General features: G+C 40.1%; 1 protein-coding gene across 1 annotated transcript; it reads right to left on the minus strand.

Moving 5' to 3' along the window:
* Window positions 1-316: 316 nt before the first annotated feature.
* Window positions 317-4363, minus strand: LOC120562859 (uncharacterized protein C1orf232). The gene is made up of 4 exons (XM_039806781.1): window positions 3976-4363; window positions 2737-2814; window positions 2343-2449; window positions 317-1905 (listed from the first exon to the last, which is right to left on the minus strand). The coding sequence occupies exons 1-4, from the start codon at window positions 4054-4056 to the stop codon at window positions 1554-1556; spliced, it is 618 nt and encodes a 205-aa protein (XP_039662715.1). The 5' UTR covers window positions 4057-4363; the 3' UTR covers window positions 317-1553.
* Window positions 4364-17007: the final 12644 nt, after the last annotated feature.

Raw genomic sequence — 17007 nt, forward strand, 5'->3', positions numbered from 1 at the left:
GCCGAATATGCCAAAAAAAATAAAAAAGAGCCACCCCCGGACAACAGGGAAATGGAGGCCCAGACCAAACTCAAAAAAAGCAAATGGCCGATTTTGCTCCAAAACAACCAAAACTCTCCTCTAAAAAACGTACCACTACATTTGTATTGTAGGTGCATCAAATGGTTTGGTTCTGTCTTGATGAAAAGAAAAACATAAAAAAACGCTTTTTTTCTTCCAAGTTTAGAAAAGTATTGATTACATTTTTCTTCCTGTTTGGCAGAAGAAAGAAAAATTACATTTGCTCATTCATGCTTTGTCAGGATGTTAAGTGCAGTAGTCTTTATTATAGCATACCGAAAAAACAAAACAGCAAAATAAAACGTACAACGAGACGAAAACCAAAATCTGAGATAAAATAATATGTCACAAGATTAGGAATGTTAAAAACTCACACTTTGTCTCAGTGTCTCAGTCACAATCAGAAAATGAAAGTCAGTTAAGTCATCATGTCAGTGCACCTGACATGATCTCACCACAAACACACATTCATATTTCACACATTTCATATAATTGTGCAGCACAGATCTCCTTCCTGATGTCCGAGGAGAGAAAAAGTGGTTTAAATAAATGCTTATATTATGTAATAGTTATGTCGCGCTGCCAAATCTCATTACTGAAATCCCCTGCCCTCTGCGCAGGTTAAGTGAGATAATCCTCAACTAATCTAGCTATCACTGCTTTTAATCTCTTAATCCGGTTACAGATTAGATCAAGTTTGCTGACAGGTATGAAGGCACCTCTTTGTGGTTTAAAAAGCACTTTGGGAAGGTAGATATCACCACCCAACCCCCTAAAAAAGTAGGCTGTGCAGCCTATACACCAGCTTCAACATCAGATAAAGCAATAAATCTGCTGTATTTACCTCTGATCACTTGTTATACTGTCGGCTACATGCTGCGTCTCACGCTGGTAAAGAGATAGCTTATCGCTTATCTGTAGGCAGATACGCATCTTACTCCCACCTCTCCTCTTAGAAAGAATAAAGAATTTCATTAATTAGCGTAACTCTCTTTTAGTACAAGCAGTTTTAGAAGTTCCCTTTGTAAAGTAAACTCATTTTATTCTGTAATGATATAGTAGAAGTAAGTATTAGTATATTGCAGAGTATCTCCAGCACTTAACTTTGTGTCTTCCAGGAACAAGGGACATTTAATTTTCAGGTTTGAAATATGCCATGATTCATATTATAACCCCTCCTCGCACTTGAAAGTTTATTTTTTTTCAAGACTACTCTCTATTCATGGGCCTAAAATAGGGTAAGTAAGGTAAAAGAAAAAGGGTTTATGTAACTTTTTTGTTCATTGTAATATGGTTTTAAAACTAAATGTATGGGAGACAATGCATGCATTGAATAGTTCAGATAGAAAGGGACTTCTACAATAGCTGTACAGTTCAGTTACAGGACATCCTGTGTAAAATATAGCCTCCTCCTAAACTTCCTCCTCCACAATCCTACATCTAACCCCTTCATCATATTGTTTATATTCTCCCAATTTTTTCATCATGAGCAGCTAGTTGCTCTTGGACTTCAGCTCTGCCAGCTTGCTTGTGACAAAGTTCCACTTGAAGGATGTGTCCTCGCTCCCTCCTCCCAGCGAGACATATTTGGAGAAGCTGTTGCTGCTCCGTCCCTCTCCTCCTCCTTCACTCTCCTCTCCCTGAGGGATCTGCCCATCCTGGCTCTCCTCCTCTCCGGCCTCTGTCACCCCTTCCTCACCCTGACCGGCTGCTGCCTCGTTCGCTGCAGCAGCAGCGGCCGCAGCTTCCGCCTGCTTCTTGGCAGCCCAGTTGGCCGCAAAGCTATCCCAGAATGCTGTGCGCTTAGTGGGTCGTGGAGGCTCCTCTGGCTTTACTGCAAGTGGACTGAAGATTCAGAGAAAGTAAGGGTTCATTTTGGGAGTCAAATATAAGAGGGTGCTTTGGCTTGGAATTCACCATTGTCAACAAACAACATAGTTTACAGTAAATGCTGTTAAGGCAACAGTCATATCTAACCTAGAAGTCTATTAAACTTTGACTTTTAAATCAAAATTTAGCCCAGAATTTCACCAAATCAAAGCTTGCAATTTAGTTTTTTTGTCATATTTTGATCAGACCTCTTTTTTTGTCATTCAGTTTGTCAGAGTTAAATTCTGCTACTGATGTTTAACTAAATCTACAACATTATTTGGACTTCCTTAAACTCTGAATACATATCACGCAGAAACTATAAAAAAAAAATAACCCACAGTTCCACGAAGCAGCCCATTTTTTTTCGACACAAACCCCACAGATAACAAAAGAGAAAGATTTCCACTCACTGGTCGGGGACTGGCGGGCTTTCAGTCTCCTCTAGAAGCTGGTGTTCATCGTCTTTGTTGAAGAGAGATGATAGCCTGTTCCAGCTTTTAGTCCCGGCCCCCTGCATCTGAACACACAACCAACCACACACACTGGGGTCAAAGGTCAAAGTAGGTATACACCTAGGTGGTTTCAGAGGATCAGTCGAACAATGGTCTTCTGATACATGTAGAGAAAGACCTTCTTTATTCATTTTACAACCTCTTATGATATTCTTCATTACTGACACAACACTGAAGATGTGGCGTACATTTAAGAGTTGTATGACCACATTATAAACTGTATTTGTTTTCTAGGGTTAACATATTTTTTTTTGTATATAAAATTAAGCATGAGCTGTCAATGTTCACATACTTTCCTGGCCAGCTGGGTTACAGCGTTGGGTCCCTCATCCTCCTGCACAGGACTCATATCATTCTCCACCTCTGTGACCTGCAGCAGCAGCAAAAAGCAAGACAAAATGGATGGCCAAACAGCAATGTGCTTATGTTAATACAGATGCACAGGATTTGTGCACCTTGGTCGCCATCTAGTGCGTAATGTCGATACTAAAACCTGTAGAAAACCCAGAACAAGACCTTAAAGCGCACATCAAGAAATGTTCATCAAGACTATAGAAGACACGGACTGCTGGAGCCTGAAGTAAAAGCAGTTTTGGAAATTGTTTGATTGTTCTAAAATGTATTTCCACATCAGTGTATGTTTTGACATGAGGTCATAGTGATACACTTAAGTCGTCTTTTATTTCGCAAGTGCCACGGAGCAATGTCGATTTAAAAAGCAGCTCTGCGCACCCCTCCAAATGGAAAATATCTCTCCAAACACACACAGTGTTCCCCGCCGTCCCTGGCACTGCGAGAGACTTGAAGGTGGCGGGTCTGAGTACACCCGGAGGCCCTGACTATCTGTCTCGTCCACCCATGTCAGTCAGTCAGTGGAATGCCAACTAATCCGTTTGTTCAGCTCCCGTGCAGGATCGAGTTTCTGAGTCTTCCAGAGATCTTGGTCAACACAACACTGTGTCTGTTTTGTTGGTAGCAAACTCTGGATGGAGTACAGGGGAAAATAGTGGAGGAAAATGTACACAATTTCCCTCGGAAATGTAGTGGAGCAGAGGTATAAAGTAGCATAAAATGGAAATACTACCTCAGAATTGTACAGTAATGAAATGTGTATTAAAGAAACGTATTACATGCCTTCTAATGTTGCAGTAACGTAAAGTATTTCAGTTACAAGCTGCTTTATTGGTGCAGTGAATACATCTGCTGGATTTCATCTTTGACACTGGAAACAGAAGATCTGCAATGCTAACAATAAATTCCAAACACTTTTTATCAGTTAATAATTCAGTTTGCAGTCAAAGTTGCCAAAATATGCAAAAGGAAGTATTGTAGGTAATGTACTCCTAACTTCTGCTGCAGAAAACAAAACAGCCTAGCAGGCTCATCTGACCCTGTGATGAATAAAAAATGATCAGGAAACAAAACCTGGTGACTTTCTGACTTCAATGCCAACAACCACGGCAACTTTTTGACACTTTAATATATGCATGTGAATGAATGAATAAGATGGAGAAAGTTGTAAATTCTGTACCTCTTCAGCAGTGTCCTCTTCATATTCAGGGTTAATGGTCTTCAGCACTTTGCTCTTATAAACTTTCCACACTGGATTCATACTTGCACAAATAGATGCTCAAAACTCAGGGCACGACCTGTGAAGACCTCTTTATGCCTCTGTGGTCCACCCTCCACCAAGTCTCCGCTTCCAGCTTCAGCTCGTCTCAGTTGGGCCAACTTTGACCTGTTTCCATGTGTAAAAGTTGTCGGTAGTTCAGTAGCACAGGGAACCAGTTCAGTTCTGAGGCCCGCACAGTTTCATAGCATTTCTCCTGCTCAGATTATGTCTGTCTCATCAAGTCAACGGAGTTGACAGCTGCTTTCGTCTCCACAGAGTGTCTGAACAGGTAAAGCTACGAAGCTGTGATGTTCGTGCATGCGCCATACGCAGGTGTACACACACACACACACACACACACACACATACACACACAAACACACGCACACACACACACACACACACACACGCGACAAAATTCAGCGTCACGGTTCAGAATCCCTGCCTTGGTTACCTGGAAACAGGTGTGGATTTCCTCATGCATATTTCAGTGTTGGTAGACTGGCTCCTTTAACTCTGATGACACACACACACACACACACACACACACAGACACACACACACAGCTGGTAGGCAACCAGTATTGTCATGTTTATGCTCAGATGGAAATCTTACTTGGATGATTTTTATGCTGCAGCATCTCAGCGGCTTGAGCAAATTCATGTTTTCTCATAACTGAAGATAAAACCTTCACTTTCCATCCTTAACTCTTCCAAATGTACCTCAGCAGACAGCAAATTACACTGCAGGAAGACCATTTTTTAGAAACATGCGTTACTTGTAGTCTGATCTGTTATTCCCTATGAATTGACTCTACACTCACACACACACACACACACACACACACACACACACACGTTCATACCTTCAGTTTATTTATGGGAACACAAGTTTATACCATCTCATCTCACCCATGGATGTATTGATCTCACCTCGCAACCTGTTACCTGGCCACTTCCTTGCAAGTCCTCCTCCTCTGCTCTCACTGGTTGCAGCAGGATATCAGTCAAACACCAATCAGTTTCAGGGACACCGCAAAGTTTTTTTTTGTGACTGGTCGCTTGGCAACCTGAGACGGTTGTCGTCGAGTGTCGTGTAGATAAAGAGAGATGTATAAAGCTTTGATGACTGATTGGGTTTCACCAGCCACCCTCAACAATACAGCCGAGTACAGAAATACACGTTCATCATTCGCAAAAGAAAATGAATGTTAACTCGACATGGCTCAATTATCTCTTTTATTGCAGTCCTGATTAAGGCATTGCAAAAACTCTACATTGAATACAACAATTGCAATGCAGCACTTGATATACATTTACGTAAAGCTATACACAGTAGCCTTGATGATAATCTTGATTAATCCGTTAAATGTGATCTAACTTGCCCTATAGCTCTCCTGTTCTTGGTTTGGATTACCATACAGTTGGACAGTAATGAAACTGTAAGGTTGGGCAGATACATAAGATCAGCATGAATAATGAATGCAGTTCTATGGACAACACGACTATGCACACAGACTGATGGATGTCTGTTATTTGAAGAGCAGCCAGTTTGGTTGAGGCCGGAGCAGCTCAAGTTTCAGAGTGGAAAGAGTTAACACACCAACCAAAAGCAGTGGGTTGTAAAGGCAGCTTCTTTAACGCTTCTTTAATAACCTGCATATGTCTATGTTATATATATGTATATATATATATATATATGTATATATATATATGTATATATGTTAACAACCGTTAAATAATAGAAGATGTGTAGGATTTTATCACTAAAGTAAACATGCACGATAGTGAAGTTTAAGAGCATTATGTCATACAGGACTATTGCATCAAAAAGATAATAGTTAAAAGTTAAGAAGGTCTCACTCATATGTTATTTAAAGTGCTCATATTATGCTCATTTTCAGGTTCATAATTGTATTTAGAGGTTAAATCAGAATAGGTTTACATGGTTTAATTTTCAAAAAACACCATAATTTTGTCGTACTGCTGCAGCTCCTCTTTTCACCCTGTGTGTTGAGCTCTCTGTTTTAGCTACAGAGTCAGGCATCTCACTTCTGTTCCATCTTTGTTGGGAGTCGCACATGTGCAGTACCAAGGTAAGGACTACCAGTCAGTCAGAAGCAGAGTATTAGGGTGTGCCACACTAGCAGCTAGGCGAGCATTATAACGTGTGTTACAAAGTAACACACGTTTGTCACAGAAGTAAAGGCTGGACTACAATAGAGCTGTTTGGAGCAGTTGGTGAACAGTGTTTCCTGTTGGAAATGGTAAGTCCCTTTGGGGAGGACTTTGGGCTTTTTCACTTTGTAAACCGATTACATGCACAAAAAAGATATATAACACAATAAAGGAAAGGGAACAAGCCAAAAAGCATAATATGAGCACTTTAAAGTACATAGATGTATTTGCATATTATGATTTCATCTTTTATTTGACCTGCAGACGGTGGTGGAAGCAGTATTAAGATCTTCTTAAGTTAAAGTTTTAAAATAAAATAGCAATAAAATGTACTTAACGAATCAAAACTTCTTTGCATGCTGAATGGCCAGTGGCCACTTTCAGTGGTTCAGAGTGGTATATCATTGTGTATTTTGTATTATTATGTTGTTATTATTATTGATGCAATAACATTTATGTGGAAACAAATTTAATCTATTACAATGCATCATTTTCTAAGATGTTCATATTTATCAAGATCTTAATGTCAAGATGTTAATGTATACAGTACAAGTACCTCAAAATAGTGAGACTTTTTGACAAACTGCTGTTTTCAAGGTCAAGAGGGTTGCTGGTTGAAGTCCCCATTCGGACCGAAGTATGGTATTCGACTGGTAGCTGGAGAGGTGCCGGTTCTCCTCCTGGTCACTGCCAAGGTACTTCTGAGTGAGGCACCGAACCCCCAACTGCTCGGGGTGCCTTTCCATGGGCAGCCCCCTCACTCTGACATCTCACCATTAGTGCATGTACAGTATAGGTACTGAGCATGTGTGTGTAATTCAGGCCTGTGTGTAATGTGTTTAATAACAACAGAGTGAAAACATATTACATAAACGATATTGTTATGCAAAACACGTCTTTGCCATGCCATTAAAAACAGAACTGTTGTTATGTTTCTGCCCACTTAATCAGAGAGTATCAGAGAGTAGAACTACAACATTGGAGCAAGAGACAGATATTCTGTTTTAATTTTCTTCACATCATCCTTAATTAATAGCCAAACGGACCCTACTCAGACTTCCCAGTATTCAAAACAATTGTTATCTAATTACACAGTGCCTTCTCTAACCTTGAGGCTGTTTATTTTATTATTCCCATTGTGCTCAATTCATTAATTTGATCTATTTTTAAATCTCTGCTAATAGTGCCTCACATGATCAGGATGTGATAGAGACAACAGCATGATGCATTGTGACCTCACTAAGCCAGTGTTTAAACAAAGACAGTGAATTCTCCATATATCTTCTTATTTTATGTATCCTCTTTAAGTTACCTATAACTTTCACTTTCACTGGTATTTGCTTATTAATTACTGACTGGATGTTTTCCAGATAAAAAAGCAAATACGGAAGAGAAACATTACTGTTACATGTCTTGGCCTTAGATTACCACCAGGTGGCTCAAGAGTCCTTTACAGTGTTGAACATCCGGTTTTGGATGTTGTGAGGAAGCAGTCATTTCTTTTTTTTCTTTTTTTTTTTTATATTTTAGTTATAGTTATAATTCTTTTTTACAAAACACAAAAAACACTAAAAACAACGAAATCAAACAACAAAAACCCTCTCTCCGCAAGGCAAGATATTAAATAATCATAAAAATAAAAAATAAACAGTAATAAGCATAGATTTACATCTAGTCTGAGGTCATGTCAAGTTGGGTCAGGATGCTCAAAAAAGGAGTCCAAATCAGTTCAAAGTCATCTAGTTTCCCTCGGATAGAATGTAGAATTGTTTCTGGTGTGCAGTACGACAGGAGATCATTAGCCCAGTGTTTTTGGCTGGGGGGGATGACACTCTTCCAATCCTTCAGGATACACTTCTTGGCAGCCGTTGCTGCTAGTAACACAAAATGCTTCTTGTTTGAGTTCACCTTCAGTAAGGTTACGTCCCCCAGTAACCAAATCCTAGGGTCGGTGTCCAGAGCCTGTCCACAAACCCGAGAGGTTACTGCGATGATGTGAGTCCAGTATGACTTCAAACCGGTACAACTCCATAGCATGTGCACAAGAGTTCCAACAGAGATAGTGCATCTTTGACATTGATCAGAGATGTCCTTTCCTAATTTACTTAACCTATATGGAGTAAAATATGTTCTATGGTAAATATTGAATTGAATTTGTCTGTGATTAGAAGACACCGATTTTGTTTGTGCCAATTCCAATAATCTGTTCCAATTCTCCTCTGTGTAAGTACACCCAAGATCCGACTCCCACCTTGTTTTGTTTGTATATCTGGCATAAGCCGGTAAGTTGTCAATTATGGTTTTATACACTGTAGATATTAAACCTTTAGTTCTATTACGTTTGGAGTTAAAAATACATTTTTCAAGTAAAGATTCCTCGGGTCTGTGTGGGAAACTATCTTTAGTTTGACTCCTGATCCAGCTTCTAATTTGTAAGTATTTGAAAAAGTTACGTTTAGGAAGCAGTCATTTCTAATAATTCCAATGTGCTGTGATTAGTAACTTCACTTTATTATTACATAACAATCTGGTAATGCTGATATAAAGTAGTGAGGGAAATGTGTCATAATTACTATCAACAAATGCACCTTGAGCAAAAGCGCCACTGTAGCAAACAGATCGTCTTTAAAGAAAATGTAAAGCTATAAAGAAGAAACAATGGGCTTTTACTGCTTCAATGGTTATCGTATAAAGTTTTGATTTGATTTAATGTGAAGTTTCTTGACAACATTCATCAAAGCTAATTATCCTTTCTATTGCAGTAGTTGTAAAATTCTGTTCTTCTGGTGGACAGCCGGCTGTTTTATTTTTATTTTAAAGTATCCAGCAAAGATGTGTCTTTTTTTGAATCCTTCCACTGTAAAGTTCTCTGTAAATGCCTATGTCACAAAGCAGTCTATGTCTTGATATTATCTGTACATAATAATATTATGTAATATTTGAATGTTTCCTTGATAGCCTATGTCCATTATTACATTTTTGCTTGTTCCCATACACAGGGGGTCAAAGTGGCACTCCAGAAACTGGCAGTGGTGAGACAAAAATAAACCTAATCTGGGGATAATTTCATGACAACCAGAAGGGATTTTTTTTTTTTCGGTGTTGACTCGTGGAGCTGAACAAACACTTCCTTCCTTTCCACCGTTAACATGATCCAAATGATAAAGTCCATGCTAATGGCTGCGCGTGCCCTGAGTCCATATAGCATGTGCATCATATGCATGCGATGGAGAGATGCATGCTTTTTTTGTTGCATCATAAGCTTTGCCTTCCTTTTTTTGACCACTAGGGGGTGACAGTGAAAAAACCCTGTGCTCCAGTGTTGTGCTTCAGAGATATGGAACAAAATGTACAGAACACAGTGTGCAAATGCATCTGTTTATAATATACATGCTCATGTGCCACAGTGTCAACAACATGCAAGCCTGTTCAAAGTCACGTGAAAGATAAACAACTGCTGGGCCACCTCTGAGGAGCGCCAGCATTATCTCTCAAACTATATTAGGTCATTGAATGTAAAAGCCCATGAGCGTTTTTTTTTTCCTCGCCATGCCAGAGTAAATCAATGCCGACAGAAATAATAAAGACTTTGGTTTAGCAAAAACTAATCCTGTGGATAAAAGGGAAGACGGGTGAAGCAAATCCATTTAACCCTATTTTGTACAAGCAAGCAGCGGGGAGTACTGCATGGGGAATGTGGGTGGAGGGGAGATGATTTCAGTGTTTGCTGACCTCTCACCTGGCAGGCTGGTTTTCTAAATCAATATAGACCGGTCAGGAATATAAACAGAGGAATGTCATTAGATAAACCCATTGTCAGTTATAGTAAGTGTTAAACAGATACGTTACCGGAGCAATCCCGGAAGTGTAACGTCAAGGGATATAGACTATGCTGAATCCTACATAAACACTTGGAAGTACATTCTTAAAGGAAATCTGTTAATGGAGTTAAGACCTTTAGCTTACCTAAAAGTAGTAATAAACTGTGGAACAAATACTGCATTACAAGTAAGTAAATAAGTCAGTACAACATTTGCCTCTGCAATGTAGAGGAGTACAAAGTATAAAGTATAAGTATAAAATGCAGATACAAGTAGTTTAAAAAAATGTACTCAGTGTAGACACATCACACGTTACACTCATTGCTAATTTGCAGTCAAGGATCAACTCACATCTGTGCTTGTCCTTCTTCACCCCATGCACCCAACCACCCACTCACGTCCACTGGTGTCCTCATAAGGCCCTTCCATTTAAAAGCCTGTTGTTCGAACTCCTGTGGCGACTTGGATTGGACGAAGAAATTTCAGCTGCATGATCTTTACGAAGCTGATGCATGTGTAAATGCTCACCAACAAAATGTTGCCACCCCAAAATAGACCTGAATGTTAAGACATGGGAATATGAAAACTGGTTGCTCTTCAAACCAAGTTTGAGTGTTGAATAAGTAAAAGGCCTGCTGAACTTTGCTGACAAGTTGTGATTTACTAATTCTTGGCCAGGCACATTTTGTTACCTTTGGACAGAGCCAGGCTACCTGTTCCTTAGCTGTTCCTACAGTTAGCCTTACTTTTCTGAAAAGTAACTACTAGTGACTACTAGTAAAACAACTTGTCTGTTTTTGTCAGATTTAAACAAACTAAATATGATTTGTTGATTAATGAGCTGGTACTGTTTCCAGCATTTATGCTAAGCTACTCAAATTGAATGCTGGCTGTAGCTTCATATTTACTGGACAGACACGAGAGTACCCTTCTTTACAGGTTGAATACAGCTGTGAGCTGCTTAATCACAAATTGATTTTCTCCTCTAATCCTGTCAGATGGTTTCATCTTTTCAACTGTTTATAAATCTGAAGAGATAAAACTTTCAAGTAATTCACAATAAATAAACAGGGATTAGACAAAAGTAAAAGTAAGTAGTAAGGTAAAAAAAAAATATCTAAATTTAAATCTCATAACAATAATAGGTAAAAATATTCTTCTTGTGTGACCTATTTATTATGTTTTGATCTCTCAGGCTTATTTTTCTTTTCCAGGTTACTGTTGTTTACTTTCAGTATTAAGCATTTATCTGATCCAGTGAATGTTCACAAAGAAGTGACGTATTGGGGAAATATTCCACTCTGTGGGATTAGGACTAGGATCATAATCTGTGTCAACCCAAGTGAAAACATTTATCCTCAAAATGTCGCTTTATAAACAACATTAACACCTTTTATTTATTTTGTTTGTAAAAATAATAATAATAATTCAAGTGAAAGTTGGACCACGTGTAGTTTGTTTATGCAAATAAAAACAAGTCCTACAATGTAAAAGGGATGTCACATGGTTTGCTGTTAAGGTGTGGTGATCTGCATCAATTTTAAACAAAAATAATACTCCAACTCAAAAGAAAGTACACTGAATAAATCACCACAGATGTGCTAAAACACTTCTCATCTGGAGTCACATTTTTTTCTCCATAAACTAATCAAGAAAAAGAAGAGATACCCTGGTAAGTGATACCAGGGGGGGAAATACATGTAAAAATATAATTTCACACTGTCCCAAATGAAGAGATGTCCCATTAAAGGCACCCTGACCAGTTGGGGGTTCAGCGCCTTGCTCAAAGGCACTTCAGCAGTGCCCAGGAGGGTGAACTGGCACCTCTCCAGCTACCAGTCCACAGTCCCTACTTGGTTCGTACAGGGAACCCGTGACCCTCCAGTTCCAAAGCCAAGTCCCTACGGACTGAGCTACCGCTGCCCCCATAATAACATCATATGTGGATTTGTGTAAAACCATATTTGACTCATTGTCTGTAAATCACCTTAATTGTGATGGAAAATAAATATAAATAAGTCACATGTGAAAGAAATAATAAACACATGACTGAAAAAGTGTCGCTTACCCTACATTTGTATTAGTGTGTATATGCATGTGTGTGCCAACACACGTGTACATGCATGTGACTGTGTTTATTTGTCTCTTTGTGTACACAAATGTATGTTTAAAAGCAAGCTGTTATGTCATGCAAGGCCGTGCAGGTTGCACAAACACATCGCCCATCCCTCTATGTTCTACTCATGTTTCCAAGGCCTTGCAGACGTGTGAGTTTTGGCACCAATCGCTTCTACACAGGCCTTTATTGTGCCAGCTGTTGCGTAACGCACACTTTTACCTCCCAAAACAGGATTTTGCTATTCTTATGTTTCCATCAGCAACTTGGCTTCAGACTCTGGCTTTACGTAAGAACTCTAAAGGTTATTAGTCACAACTTTCCAATACACCTACACCCGGGGACACTACTGTTTGTACTTTTTTTTTTTTTTTTATAACACATCTGCAGGATTTGACTGTCTGAGGTATCAGTTCATCTTTTGTAGGATTTTCCTAAGAACGCTATGACAACATGATTGTTTTAAAGGAAAACTGCTCCTTTTAAGACGTGTGTGTTCTTTTATTATTATCCGTGGCAATCCAAACTCAACATCAACCAAGCTGCCATTTTGGGTATGTACAGTATGTACATGCCAGCATTACACCAGGAACTGTGAAGCACTAGATCACACACTGCACTACTGACTACCTGAATTTCTGTATGGACATTGAAGTTCCTACAAGAACTGTATGCTGCTTTCCAAATAATAAGCCTTGGATCACCAGCGATGTCAAGGACCTCCTCAACAAAAAGAAGAGGGTGTTTAAAGAGGGGGACCAGACAAAGCTGAGGCGCATACAGGGGGAACTCAAGGTCAAGCTGAAAGAGGCAAAGGAGGAATCCAGAAGGAAGGTAGAGCAGAAGCTGCAGGAGAACAGCACGAAGGAGGTCTGGGAGGGCATGAAAACTATCACAGGCTGCAAGAAGAAGAGTAGCATAGTGGAGGGGGATGTGGTGAGGGCAAACCAGCTCAACCAGTTCTACAAAAGGTTTGATTGCCCTGCTCCTACTGCAAGGGCCTGCCCGACCCCCACACTGCACCCCTCCACCTACTCCAATCTGTTCACCGCATACCACAGACAGTGTGGTTTCATGCACTTCAACCTACAGCCACCATTCAGAGATGCACCCCTCCGCCCTATACTCAACAAAGGGACCCTCCTTCCTCCCATCATCACGGCATATGAGGTCAGAGGAGAGCTGAGTAGACTTCGCCCAAGGAAAGCAGCCGGCCGAGACAGAGTGTGTCCCAGACCAATGAGTTAGTAGTGGATTTCTGGAGATCTAAGCCAATACGCTACCAGTCTCCATTGAAGGGGTCAATGTGGAGGTGGTCAGCACATATAAGTACCTGGGGGTACACATGGACAATAAACTGGACCTGCCAGCCAACACAGATGTTGGGGCAGAGTCGGCTTTACTTCCTGAGGAGGCTGCGGTCATTCAGTGTCTGCAGTAAGCTCCTCTGGATGTTTTACCAGTCAGTCATTGCCAGTGTCCTGTTTTATGCTGTGGTGTGCTGGGGAGGCAGCATTAAGAAGAGAGATGCTGGGCGACTGAACAGGCTGGTAAGGAAAGCTGGCTCTGTTGTTGGCATTGAGCTGGAGTCGCTCACAGCAACTGCAGAGAAACAGACCATGAATAGGATGCTGGCGATCATGGACAATGATCGCCACCCACTACACAGCACATTCTTTAAACAGAGGAGCATGTTCAATGGCAGACTTCTGTCACTGTCATGCTCAAGAGACAGGTTGAGGAGGTCCTTTGTCCCCAGGGCCATCCACCTCTTCAATTCCACACAAAGGAGGGGGAGAAATTGACTTTTCAGCATGAGGCTGTCTCTCTCAGCCCCTACCATTATATCACTTTGTCTGCTGTACACCTGACTGTCTTATAGGCTATATTAGCCCTCCTACACAATCTGGACTGTGGTCATAACATCTACATCTTATAACTTAATCCCTTTTATATATTGTTCTTAAAGTATATTATTTATTTTCTTGTTTGTCAAGCAATTCTATTATGCTTACGTTCTTGTCTTGTCATAGTCGTAATATTTAATAATAAGCTATTGCACTGTTCAATCCCTGCACTGTTCACTTTTGCGCTACTACTATTGCACACATTCTACCATAGCACATTATCATGGTCATTGCATCACATGGTCAGCCAATACCAGACCTTTGTTATCACTTCACAAATTGTTAACTCTTTAAATTTCTATGAGTAATTTTTATGTATGTGAGATATATGTGTGTTTGTTGTGTTATGGTTGTCTAAGCTACTGGATGCCTAAAATGTCCCTTGGGATGAATAAAGTATCTATCTATCTATCTATCTATCTATCTATCTATCTATCTATCTATATATCTATCTATCTATCTATCTATCTATCTATCTATCTATCTATCTATCTATCTATCTATCTAGATCAACACAGTCTATCCATCAGCATTACTCAAGTTTTTGTTATCCTTGGGTGACCCCATGACTTTTCGTCTGAGGTTCACTTTTCTGCTTCTGAGATGTCTACAGCTATTGATGGATTGCCATGAAATTTGGTTGACAAGTTCATGTTCCCCACAAGCTTATGTATAATAACTTTACTCATGACTTTTCCTGTGGCACTATTATCAGCTCAAAATGTGTCCAATATTATGACCAAATACTTGCTAAACTAATGGCATTCCCATCAACCTCAGCTATGCTTTGTGTTTAGTGCAAAAGATAGTATGCTAACATGCTAAGATGGTGAACGTGGTAAACATTATACCTGCTAAATATAATCATGTTAGCATTGTCATTGTGAGCATGTTAGCCTGCTGACAGAAACATTTAGCTCAAAGCACCACTGTGCCTAAGTACAGCCTCACAGAGCTGCTGGCTTGGCTGTAGTCTCGTAGTCTTGTTGTGCAAAAGCTCTCAGTTATGACCGTAAATAATAATTAGAAAAGGACTGCCATCTTTCTTTCCAGGATTGTAAACCCAATTATAGCCGAGAACAGAAAGCAGCACAGGTGTGGTGTCAATGTCTGCATGCTACAATAGTTCTGCTGTTGCGATGCAGTTCTTGCATCTGGGTGGGAACAGATAAATGCCTTGGCATTCACATGTGTGTTTATGTGCTTATTTATGGTTGCATGTGTTTGTGTACACAGTCCCAAGGTACCCTGAGGACACTTTAGGATCTTTTTTTAAGGAGTTGCCCCTTCAAATCCCAATAATTTCTTTAAACTGTATATGTGGTTGTATGCTCCTCTGTACAATTGCACAGATTTTTTTCTTTTCAGGATTGAACCTGTTCAAACCGGCTGTGAAGCTGTCACAATCAGGTTTTTATTGCGAGGCTGGAGGCAGTTCCCCAACAGCAGGCCTGCTGTTTCACTCAACAGGAATTTGAAAGCTAATGACCAAGAAGAAAACACACATGCAGGCTCACAGAGAAATGTTGTGGTACAGATGTGATAGACTCAGACATTCACATGGCTTCATATACACAGATGTACACATGTCTGCACATTTACAGTCAACACATACAGGTACATTTCATAGGTCACTCACTAAAAAGTTACCAAAGGAGGGTTTTTGGTTTTGATCAAAGCAAAACACATTCACACGGATTGGCTGCTTTTAGAGATCATAAAAAATAAACATGTATAAACTGATGATCTTTTATAATCAATACAGGCCTTGTGATGTTGAATTTGAGTCTGACAGTTGATCGTCAGAGCAGCGTTACATAAGAAACCCGCACTGAGCATGCTCAGTGACAGCACAAATCAAAGACCCAGAATATCGGAGAAGCAGAGAATTTACTGTAATCTACTGTACATGCATGTGTGTGTGTTAATACAGACATGAGCACACTCTATGTCATATATGCATCTTAGTGGACGAGTGGACATGACGTTATGCAACCAAACCAAATGAACGTTCAATCACGGCCTCGCATCCAACTTTATAGCACCAACTGTTGCTGCCACGATAGAGTATAGAGGCTATAACTGCCTCCTCTCATCCTCACCAATCCTCGAACTTTGATCTAAATAGAGCAATCAACAGACATTTCTTTTGACCACTAAAGACCCACTTTGGTCCAAAACAAATGTTACAAGAGTGTGGTTGCTGTACATTTCCTGGTGCTGAGAGTCTTGGCGGTTCCAACAGGATGCAGTCTTACAGTTTGCGATCAGCATCCATGTGGTGCACCATGTGCCGCGTGTCTCAAATATCCATGCACACCTGTCTTCAAATGTTCCCTCCAAAATTAACCTACGCATAACCCATTTGTATCAGCAAAGAGGAAAAGGCGGCTGCTGCCAGGGGAAGATTAGGTGATGGAATTTGTGGGGACAGAGGGATAAGATGAGAGGATCAGAAGTTTATAGCTAGCATTCAACTCTGAATTCTCTTTATAGCTGTCTTTGGTGTGAAGCTCTGGAACAGCTACTCATGTAAGGGCAACTGTATCAGGTGCCAGATGAGTTATGGATACAGCAGTGACAGAAAAGGAAATAGGGAAAGGGTTGTAGATAGAAAGAGTAGTAAACAGAGCAGTGGGTGTTTCATTCGGACTCGAGGAACATTTGTTTAATGTAAGCCAAGTTACAGCTTGTTTTTGAATTGGCTATGAACACTAAATGAAAACTCTAGCATGCAAACACATAGATAAAATCCTATAAAGATGCAGGTATAAGCAGGCCAACATGCAGACAAGGACAAAATAAATTAGTAGTGTTGTGAATTTAATGCAGGGCGTAAATCTTTATTTACCCTCACTCAGCAGTTACTAGGGGTGGTACAGTTCACAAAACCCACGGTTCGGTTCGTATCACGGTTTTAGGGTCACGGT

The sequence above is a fragment of the Perca fluviatilis genome, chromosome 7, assembly GCF_010015445.1.
Source record: "Perca fluviatilis chromosome 7, GENO_Pfluv_1.0, whole genome shotgun sequence".
Taxonomy (NCBI): domain Eukaryota; kingdom Metazoa; phylum Chordata; class Actinopteri; order Perciformes; family Percidae; genus Perca; species Perca fluviatilis.

Excerpts from the sequence above, each read along its gene's own strand:
- LOC120562859 (XM_039806781.1), bottom strand. The coding sequence starts at position 4,056 with ATGAATCCAGTGTGGAAAGTTTATAAGAGCAAAGTGCTGAAGACCATT. Across the intron at positions 2,815-3,975 it reads AAGAGGACACTGCTGAAGAG|GTCACAGAGGTGGAGAATGA; the intron begins GTACAGAATTTA and ends CTGCTGCTGCAG. Across the intron at positions 2,450-2,736 it reads TAACCCAGCTGGCCAGGAAA|ATGCAGGGGGCCGGGACTAA; the intron begins GTATGTGAACAT and ends TTGTGTGTTCAG.